Raw genomic sequence first — 11,026 nt, 5'->3', positions numbered from 1 at the left:
TCACAAATCCGTTGGAAATCCGTCACAAATTCGTCACTAATCCGTCAGCAATCCATCACAAAGTCTGATAATTTTAAAATTAGTGTAAATTCACCGGTTTAGCGACGATTTTGTAATGGAAACTTCTTTTGGAAACAAATTTTTTTTCTAGTAGTTCAACCCCAAAAGAATTTGTGATACCCCTAATTTTTCTTTCTGGATCCGCTACTGTTACTGGTAGAAGTTTTGCATAAACAAAGTACAAAGGAAGAAAGTGTCATGGATTTTCAGATCACTTAACCAATTGGATAGCCCGCTTCATAAAATATTTGCAAAGGAACACATTGTTGGTCGATGAAAATGAGGTAAGAAAAATACGAATCAACGCAACAAGGTAGACCAATACATCGTAAAGGTTATTTAAGCTCGTGACTATGATGCTAAATACCATTAGAGGCACAACATGTAATCGAAGAAGCATATACCAGAGTCTCTGTAGAATCCACTTTGGAGTCCAAACACTATCACAAATATCCTACAAACTAGGTGCTTTTAGCCAGCATTATCTTATTATCTCGTGACATACACTTATTTATCAAAAAATGATTACAATGACAACAAAATGCCACCATACCAACTTTACCATAATTGAAGATGATAATTATTTCTCACCCATGAGCCTTTTACCAATGGGGAGTAAGCATAATGGTATAATCATTGAAGCTTACGTGTGGATTAAATTCCTAGGGGTTTCAATTGGTTATTTTACTAAATCGGTAGAAGAATCAATGGATACAATAACAGGAGAAGTATAACCAAGTTCATAAGGAAGAAAATCAATTGACGATTCAAAATATCGCACACCATCGTCAGAGACACCAAGAAGTAGTTTCTAATAACTCGTTCAAATGATGGTGTACAACTTTAAACATCCAACAAAACTTTATTTATATTTCTCACCTACCCGCCAACAGGCACATGAAAATAATAGACCCAAACAATTATAAAAGGATTAAAAAGAATACTTGGAATAGCCAAAATAATATGGATAAATAAGTTGCAAAGTGTCTTATGGGCTTACAGGAGCCCAATAATAACTACAACAAGAGAAGTTCCCTTTAGTCTCATATACAAATTTGAAATTGTAATACCAGTAGAAATTGGTATCATGACGGATTGAATACTTAGCTTCACACGCTACAAACACTACATACCTGCATGTCAACCCCAACCTTCTGGGGGAAAGAAGGAACAATATCGTGTTTAGATAAATTGCATACAAATCTATCATTGATGCCATTATAAGAAAAGAGTTCGGAATACAACATACAAAATAGGAGACTCGGTGTTAAAAATAAAGCAAGTAGCCAAGTCAATAAGATGTTTCAAAACATAATCCCAAAAACCCATTTATATTAGTAGAATAGCAAAAAGCTCAATGTCGCTTGTAAATTTACGAGGAAAAATGAAAAAAGAAGTTAGAAAAAACTATTACAATAGTTTATTTTTTGCATTTGAAAGTTTATAGGAGTTTTTTTTACAAATTTATTAACGTATTGGGCCAAATAAGCTATTGAAAGTCAAAAAAGCTATTATGGGAGCTTATTTAATCCCAATTTTTTTTCCAAATAACTTGTAATTTACAAGCTTATGCCGTTATTTCTTTTGAAAAATAACTCAACAAGAAGGTCTATTATTATACAAAATTTTGAGTTTTTTACAAATAAACTAGTTACACATAATTCGAAGGGTGTCTTATGTAAATTATCACAAAGTCACCAAATCAAAATCAAAGTTTTTGTCGCTGACCCCTGCGGTACATGTGACAACATTCACACTCTTGTGCCCCTTGTCCCCGGACTTCAAAATTCAAATCTTTCTTGAAAACAATTCCAAAACCTTTTTCTACTGTTCTTGGCTACCCAGCTAGAATAATTAATACCCAAACTAATCCCACCGCTTAATTGATTCAAAGTCTCGATTCTTCTCTCTCTTCATGGATTCAATTCAATAAAGAAATGCTTCAGTGATACAAAAAGCAGAGATTGGGGGAAAGAATTTGAAGTAAAACATCGAACTACTTTTCAATTTTGAGGGTTTGAGTGTCTGTGTACAGTATGAACGCGCTGGGAAGACACGGCCAAAGATCTGGGTCATCGGCGGCGGCGCAACACCAGCGTCAGTACACCGATAACTTCGTAGACGTCAGTTCTTCATCTAATGGCCAATGGCTACAATCTGCTGGTTTACAACACCTCCAACAACAATCTTCCAACACTTCTTCATCCGTATGTTTCCTTTTGTTCAATTACATATACATACTGGGGATCTGGGTACGTATTCATTTCTCAAATTCATGTATTTGATTTGTTATTTAATGGGACAGATGGACTTTGGTTACTATAATGGTAATGGAGCTCAAGATTCGAGAATGTATAACAACAGTAGAAACATCAGTACACAGATGTCCGTAACCGGAGGGACTAATTTGTTCACAGAGCCATTCTCGCCGCCGGCTCGCCATAAAAAGCTCGGTGGGGGCGGCGGCGATGACCCCAGCGACTTCAGTCCCGGTCTCTTGGATCTACATTCCCATGACACCGAACTTATTTCCGAGGTAGGTTTTACTGCATTGCCGGATAAAATTATCATCTCAACGATTTTTAGCTACCTGTTTGAATTTCCACCATTAAAATGGGATCTCATTCTGTAAATTGGCTCTGGTTAATTTAATTTCTGCAGGTGCCAATGTCCGGTGCTTCATTGTACGCAGATCCGTACTATGAAAATAGCAAACAGAACAGTAAAAAAGATAAGGGCAGCACAGTTGCAAAGATTAAAGTTGTGGTATGTTAAATTCTTGATTGCTTCCAAGGGTATCATCGACTTTTTGCTAATGAAATGTGCTGAATTTACAGGTGCGTAAGAGACCATTGAACAAAAAAGAGTTAGCAAAAAACGAGGAAGATATAGTTACTACCGAAAGCCATTCCAATTGCCTTGCAGTTCATGAAACAAAACTCAAGGTTCGCATCAATTAAAAAAGTTATGGTGGAAATTGTTTTATACAATCTTTGATCTTGTTTTCTTGCTTTTGTTTGAATTGTTGTTTGCAGGTTGACTTAACAGAATACTTGGAGAAACATGAATTTGTGTTTGATGCAGTGCTAAATGAGGAGGTTTCTAATGATGAGGTATGGATTAAGTCGTTTTTTCTGCATTAAGTAAAACAGAAACACTCATATATATAATATAGCTTAAGTGCTTAACTGAATAAGTCATTTCCCCTTTATCTTCATCAACTCAAAAAAGAAACAACACTTAAAACCAACACTTACTTCATAATTCATTTATTTGTAATTTTGTATTGAATTTGTATTGATAGGTTTATCATGAAACTGTGGAACCCATTGTTCCAATAATTTTTCAACGCACAAAAGCAACATGCTTTGCATATGGGCAAACAGGTAATACGGCTTTTAATAATCATATTTCAAGGGGCAATTTGGGTATAGCAACATACTTTATTTTTGCTACCAATATGGGCAAAGTAATACTCACTCTGATTTTGTTGTTTTAGGAAGTGGAAAGACTTTTACAATGAAACCATTACCTCTTAAAGCATCACGTGATATCTTGAGATTAATGTATCACACGTATAGAGGCCAAGGTTTTCAATTACATTTCAGTTTCTTTGAGATATATGGAGGCAAACTATTCGATCTCCTCAATGATAGAAAGTAAGTTCCTTCATCAATCATCATATATTCATATTCCATCTCAAATTTCACAAAATGGATTTCTTTTTTTTTTTTGGTAGAAAACTTTGCATGAGAGAAGATGGAAGTAAACAAGTATGCATAGTGGGGTTACAAGAATACAGAGTCTCAGATGTGGAAACAATCAAGGAGTTAATTGATAGGGGGAATTCAACAAGAAGCACAGGGACAACAGGGGCAAATGAGGAATCTTCAAGATCACATGCCATTCTTCAACTTTGTGTTAAGAGATCTGTTGATGGAAGTGAATTAAAACCTGCTAAAGTTGTTGGAAAGCTCTCGTTTATAGATCTTGCAGGAAGTGAACGTGGTGCAGATACAACTGATAATGATAAGCAAACAAGGTAAAGGTTGGAATGGAATGAGTGATTCCATTCCATTCCTTCCCTGATTCCATCATACGAGACACTATCTTTAGTTACTTTACGATTGTATATTATTATATTCTAATGTTTGGATTCCAATATGTAATATAGAATGGAAGGTGCTGAGATTAATAAAAGTTTGCTTGCATTAAAAGAATGCATAAGAGCTCTAGACAATGATCAAGGTCACATTCCTTTTAGAGGTAGTAAATTAACAGAAGTATTGAGGGATTCCTTTGTTGGAAATTCAAGAACAGTTATGGTTTCTTGCATTTCACCAAATGCTGGATCATGTGAACATACTCTCAACACCTTACGATATGCAGATAGGTAACATATGAAATAAGAAATCACAGTTTTTAAAAGTTACATATCTAAATTATCATATTGAATTTACAGGGTGAAAAGTCTCTCAAAAGGGAACAAGAAAGACACAATAAACCTCAAGGAATCAACAATTCAACCTGAAGAAGATGATTATGATGTTGACACCACAGAAGAGTTTTATGAGCCAAAATTAGAATCAAGAAACTGGAACCCAGATGATGATTTGAATGCCCTTTTAAAGGTATGCAAAAAAGAAAGAATTTTTATACGATATTCTCCAGTTTCTTGAATAAAACTTGTGGTTTTGTTACAGGAGGAAGAGGATCTTGTAGATGCTCATAGGAAACAAGTGGAGGATACAATGAATATCGTTAGAGTGGTGTGTAATGTTAATGTGTTTAAATCTTTTTGGGCATTTGATAACAAAATATATGTGAATTGAAATTGAACTTATTATTGTTATGTTTGTAGGAGATGAATTTACTTGTGGAAGCAGATAAACCAGGGAATCAGCTGGATGATTATGTGGCAAAATTAAACACAGTTTTGGCTCAAAAGGCTGAAGCAATTTTGCAATTACAGAATCGTTTGGCTCATTTTCAAAAGCGGCTTAGGGACCATAATGTTTTGGTCTCATCCTCTGGTCTATAATTACATGTCAAAACACTAAATGTAGTTTTTTTTTTTCGTTACTTTTTGATGTGAATTTTTTTTCAATATACTTGGTGCATACTGAAAGATTAATAAACGTGTTATGGAAGTATATCTCAATGTCTCCACATGAGTGTTAAGGAGATGAGAATCCATAAGCAGTGTATGATTATGTTGCAATAATGAATTGGTGTCCATGGGTAATAAAGTCATTGCATTCATGTTTTTGGTTTTTTTTGTCACTTTCAAAGGGTAGTGGTCTAATCGGTTTTTTTCGTTTCCTTCATGATCTCTCTTTCTAAAATACGCTCCACAGTATGTATTTTGTAACCTATATTATGGTGTCTCTTATTAGAATATCAAGATCAAGATTTCATATGGATTTATATGTATTACCAACAATTTCAAGGCTTTAAGCTAAATTCTTCATCAAGATATCAAGATCTTTTATGGGTTTGTATTTCTTTTGCTTTTCTACAAAAAAACCCGTTAACAACTTTCTTCAAATCAAAATATTTGAGTTTGAGTTAGATCTTTTCATCTTTGGTTCTTTGTTTCCATCACCAACTTCTACTTGCATAAAGGTGTGGCAAGATGTTCAGTTTTGTATCAATTTAAACTTTATTATGCTCTCAGTATTTGTATTAATTTTTTTTGCCTTGAACACTCAAATTTATTAATGAGTTCAATTTTATCATCCAACATCTGGGTAACAAAGTTGAATACTTAATGATTTATAATTCTCTATTACTACAATATTAAGATTCTTTTTTAATCAACTTAGAGGTATTACCTGTTAGCGGATCACATGTTATATTGTATTAGTTCTATATATTTCTAGATAGCCCATTGTGTAAGCCTTGTATGTATTGGCCCAAGTGGCTTTGTATTTATACGTATGTTTAATGTATAATTGAGTTATGGGAAAATCACGGTTTAGCATGGTATCAGAGACTTCTTCTCTCAAAACCCTAGTCGATCCCTTCTATCTTCTTCTTAATTCTTCTTCTTCCCTCCTGATGCTTTCTCTTCTTCCTTCTCTGCAATGCCACGAGATAGTAGCACCTCCTCTAAACCTCCTCACAAGGCATACAGAATAACCAACATCAAGACTTACGTTCCCTTGATTCTCGATCTCAACAGTCATAACTATGATCCTTGGAGTGACTTCTTTACTGCTCATTGCATTGCTTACGACCTCCAGGACCACATCGATGATACTTATGATGCACCAAACAAGCCACCCACTGACACAGAATGGGAACAGCTTGACAACCTCGTCAAACTGTGGCTGTTCAACTCGATTTCCCTGAGTCTCATCACCAACGCCTACTCTCCTCTCGCATCTGCCCGTAAAATCTGGTTGAACATATCCTCCATCTTCAATGACAACAAAGAAACCACAACTATGCAGTTAGAAAGCGAACTTTGATGCATCACCATGGGAGACTTAAGTGTTCATGACTACTGCAACAAAATCAAGAAACTCACTGATCTGCTTGAAGGTTTAGGTGAAAAAGTTAAAGAAAGGCATGTGGTTATTCACACCCTTAACGGACTGTCCAGCAAATTCGAGGGTCTTGCCAACATCATCCGCCTGTCAAAACCGTTCCCTACTTTTTCAGAAATGCGCTCCATTCTTGCTGTAGAAGAAACCAAGCTCGCCAATCCTCGTGTCGTTGCCCCATCTCCTGATGCCAATCCCTCGTCCAATTCCCTCCTTCACGTCACAACCACTCCTTCCTATCGAGGTGGTGGTGGTGGTGGATCTTCCTACCGACGCAACGACCAGCGTGGTGGCGGTAACGATCGCCGATCTTGACAGCATCCTAATTCCGCCGGAGGTGCACCTGCCCACGGTCAATATGGTTGGGTTTATATCCCACCGCCTTTTCAGCCTGTGCACCGCCCTTCATCTCAGTGGGGTCCCCCTGTGTCGCCCTACAACAACTTCTGGACTGGGAACCAATTTCCTTAGCCAGCCCAACAGTGGAGCAGCCCAACATCTAACACCCAAGGCCTGCTTGGCAGCATACCCTCTTCATCCCATTCTAGTGTGCAACAACCCCATTCTTTGAGTCCTCAGGCCCACCATTAGACTTTAGGATACGATCAGCCCTCGTGGGCGTGGCTCGGCAGTGGCGATCAGCCCACATCCCTTCCGCATCTATTCAACACAATGTCACTTTCGGACCCGGGGCAAAACGGATGGGTAATGGACATCGGAACAACCGACCATGTCCACACTAACGCAGGTATACTCACTTCCTTTTGTAATAATTCATATACTCCTCGCTCTATTTATGTCGGTAACGGATTTGCAATACCGGTTGTGACCTCGGGACATTCAAATTTTCATGTCTCTAATATTTACCGTCTGCTTCACTTACAAAATATTCTCATAACACCCAACATCATTAAAAACCTTATATCTGTTAGAAAATTCACAACTCATAATAATTGCTCTATTGACTTTGATCCTTATGGTTTTACTGTTCTTGATTATCAGACTCGTCGCCCTCTAATCTGCTGTGATAGCTTTGACCCCCTCTATCTTGTCACAAGCTCCTCCAGTCATGCGTTTGTCGCTACCACTCCCACCACGTGGCATCAACGACTTGGTCACCCTGGCGATCAAGTTTTGAAGCATTTGTCATCCAATAGTTCAATTTCTTGTCGTTTATCAAAAAATAATGTTACTTGTCATGCTTTTCAACTTGGCAAACACATTAGACTACCTTTTTATTTATCTGAATCTATTATTTCTGCACCTTTTGAGTGTATCCTGTTACTAGTAATGGTGGTTTGTGGTATTATATTGTATTTCTTGATCATTTTACTCATTATGTTTGGGTGTATCCATTAAAACAAAAATCTGAAGTATTTCAAAAATTCTTACACCTCTCCAAACTCATCACAAATCAATTTGGTGGCACCATTAAACAATTTCAATGTGATAATGGGGGGGGGGGGGGGGGGAAGTATAACAACCAACAATTTCATGATTATGTTGCATCGAACGACATTACTTTTCGATTTTCATACCCTCACACGTCTCAACAAAATGGTCGTTCAGAACGGATGATTCACACCATCAATAATATGATGCGAACACTCATGTTTCACTCCCACCTACCACCCACTTTTTGGCCCGAAGCCCTTCATATGTCTGCTCACCTTCTCAATATATTACCATCTGCTTCCATCTCAAACGATACCCCTCACTATCTTCTCTTTCATCGCCACCCTACATATGACCATCTTGGCGTGTTTGGTTGTCTCTGCTTTCCTTTCCTTCTTCCCAATAATAAGCTTCAGCCCCGCTCCACCCCATGCATCTTCCTCGGCTACCCAACACACCACCGTGGGTTCCGATGCTATGATCTGTCATCTCGAAAGATCATCATCTCTCGTCATGTTACATTCGATGAGTCGATTTTCCCATATGGTTCGGTCACTCCCATCGAGCCTCCCTCCTATGACTTCCTATCTGAATCTGATATTTCTCCTACCCTTCGTCATATATTACATCCTACCCCTCCTACTTCTGCTCCTATAGAGCATATCAGTCCTTCTACTACCCCTCCCACTTCTGTTCATGAGGAGTCTCCCCTCAAACCTTCTCCTCCTGAGGCCCCCACAGCCTCACCTCCTCCTCATCGCATGCACACTCGCTCCAAAAGTGGTATTGTCAAACCTGTCACCCGCCTAAATCTTCATACTACTTCCCTTTCCTCTGTCCCAAGGTCACATCTCCAAGATTTGAAAGATCCAAACTGGCATAAAGCTATGCACGAGGAATATAAAGCTCTTATTACAAATGGTACTTGGGTCCTTGTACCACGACCGTCAGGCGTTAATGTAGTTCGCTCTATGTGGCTTTTAAACAGAAATTTAATGCTGACGGATCTCTTTCTCGATATAAAGCTCGCTTGGTGGCAAATGGGCGTAGTCAGCAGCAGGGGATCGATTATGATGAGACGTTTAGCCCGGTTGTCAAACCGGCCACTATACGCACGGTACTCAGTTTGGCTATTTCACGGGACTGTCACATTCATCAGCTAGACGTGAAAAATGCTTTTCTTCATGGTCATCTTTAGGAGATCGTTTACATGCATCAACCACCCGGTTTTCGTGATCCTCGACACCCGGACCATGTTTTTCATCTTCAGAGATATCTATATGGTCTCAAGCAGGCACCTCGAGCCTGGTACCAGCGGTTCGCTCAACATGCTCTTTGTATGAGATTTCAACACAGCCTCAACGATTCGTCTCTATTCATCTATCATCATGGAGGCGACATTGCCTACTTGTTACTCTATGTGGATGATATTGTATTGACGACATCCTCTACTTCTCTCCTCTAGTCTATCATTACTCAACTTAGCAGAGAGTTCTCCATGACAGAACTTGGGGCCCTTAAGTACTTTCTCGGCATTTCTGCTACTCGCTCTTCTCAAGGTCTCTTTCTGTCTCAGCGGAAATATGCTTCTGAGATTCTTGGGAGAGCCAATATGCTTCAGTGTAATCCAGCTTGTACCCCTGCAGAGACCACTCATAAGCTGGACAATACTGGTACTCCTGTTGCAGATCCATCATTATATCGCAGTCTTGCCGGTGATCTTCAGTATCTCACGTTTACTCGCCCGGACATCGCATTTGCAGTTCAACAGATATGTTTATTCATGCATGATCCCCGGGAGCCTCATATGAATGCACTCAAGCGTATATTGCGCTATGTTCGAGGGACTCTAAACCACGACCTGCAACTTCATGTTTCCACGTCTTCTGATCTTCGTGCATATTCAGACGCCGACTAAGGCGGATGTCCCATCTCTCGCCATTCGACCTCCGGGTATTGTGTTTTTCTCGGTGATAATCTTATTTCCTGGTCTTCTAAAAGACAAAGGGTCATTTCTCGATCCAGCGCAGAGGCAGAGTATCGCGGCGTTGCCAATGCTGTTGCCGAGACTTGTTGGGTTCGTAATTTACTTCGTGAGCTTCGATGTCCTCCTACCAAAGCAACTATTGTTTACCGTGACAATATTAGCTTTGTTTACATGACATCGAACCCAGTTCAGCACCAACGCACGAAGCACATCGAGATTGATATTCATTTTGTTTGTGACCTGGTTGCCTGGGGTGATGTTCGTGTCTTTCATGTTCCATCTTCCGCTTAGTATGCCGACATCTTCACCAAAGGCCTTCCTACTCAACTATTCAATGATTTTAAAGCCGGTTCAAACATTCAGAATTCTCCTCCTGATGAAACTGTGGGGGGCTATTAGCGGATCACATGTTATATTATATTATATATTTCTAGATAGCCCATTGTGTAAGCCATGTATGTATTGGCCCAAGTGGCTTTGTATTTATACGTATGTTTAATGTATAATTGAGTTATGAAAAATCACGGTTTAGCATTACCAACATAATTTTAAGGCTTAAAGCTAAAATCTTCATCTATAAATTATGATCTTTCAAAGGTTTTGTATTTCTTTGGCTTCTTAAAAAAAACCATCAACAATTTTCTTTAAAATAAAATATTCGAGTTGAGTTTGATCCTTTTCATCTTTGGTCCTTTGTTCCATCAACAACTTTTAATTGATTAGGTCATCCATAATACTCATTACTAACCACTATAGTGGTGAGTTTCACCTCATCACCACATCCAACCACTAAACCTATGAGATACTCAATCATTATATCCCTCTTATTTTTTGATTATTTTTATAAAAAAATATACATTTTTTTAATTAATTAAAATGTAGAGAGAGGTAGAGAGAGAGAGAGATAGATAGATAGAGAAAAAAAATGATTGAGTGTGGTGATTAGTGCTCCCCACAACAAATGATTGCTAAACATCTCTACCACTAGCCACCACTAACATGTGGGGCGGTGTTCACAATTGTTGTTCGTGGCCAC

General features: G+C 38.4%; 2 protein-coding genes across 2 annotated transcripts; both read left to right on the top strand.

Annotated features, from left to right (window-relative positions):
* Positions 1-1,795: 1,795 nt before the first annotated feature.
* Positions 1,796-5,309, top strand: LOC145108097 (kinesin-like protein KIN-13B). The gene is made up of 12 exons (XM_079045091.1): positions 1,796-2,267; positions 2,366-2,596; positions 2,722-2,826; positions 2,898-3,005; positions 3,096-3,173; positions 3,365-3,446; positions 3,560-3,719; positions 3,800-4,102; positions 4,235-4,453; positions 4,523-4,691; positions 4,764-4,829; positions 4,922-5,309. Exons 1-12 carry the CDS (start codon positions 2,097-2,099, stop codon positions 5,099-5,101), a joined length of 1,872 nt encoding a protein of 623 aa, XP_078901217.1. The 5' UTR covers positions 1,796-2,096; the 3' UTR covers positions 5,102-5,309.
* An 837-nt stretch (positions 5,310-6,146) lies between these two features.
* On the top strand, positions 6,147-6,533 carry LOC145105729 (uncharacterized). The gene has a single exon (XM_079042808.1). The coding sequence runs from the start codon at positions 6,147-6,149 to the stop codon at positions 6,531-6,533; it is 387 nt and encodes a 128-aa protein (XP_078898934.1).
* The last annotated feature ends 4,493 nt before the right edge of the window (positions 6,534-11,026 follow it).

This window comes from Lactuca virosa, chromosome 4 (genome assembly GCF_052849685.1).
Source record: "Lactuca virosa cultivar CGN04683 chromosome 4, Lactuca_virosa_CGN04683_v6, whole genome shotgun sequence".
NCBI lineage: Eukaryota > Viridiplantae > Streptophyta > Magnoliopsida > Asterales > Asteraceae > Lactuca > Lactuca virosa.
This window is presented reverse-complemented; position numbering and strand designations above follow the sequence as displayed.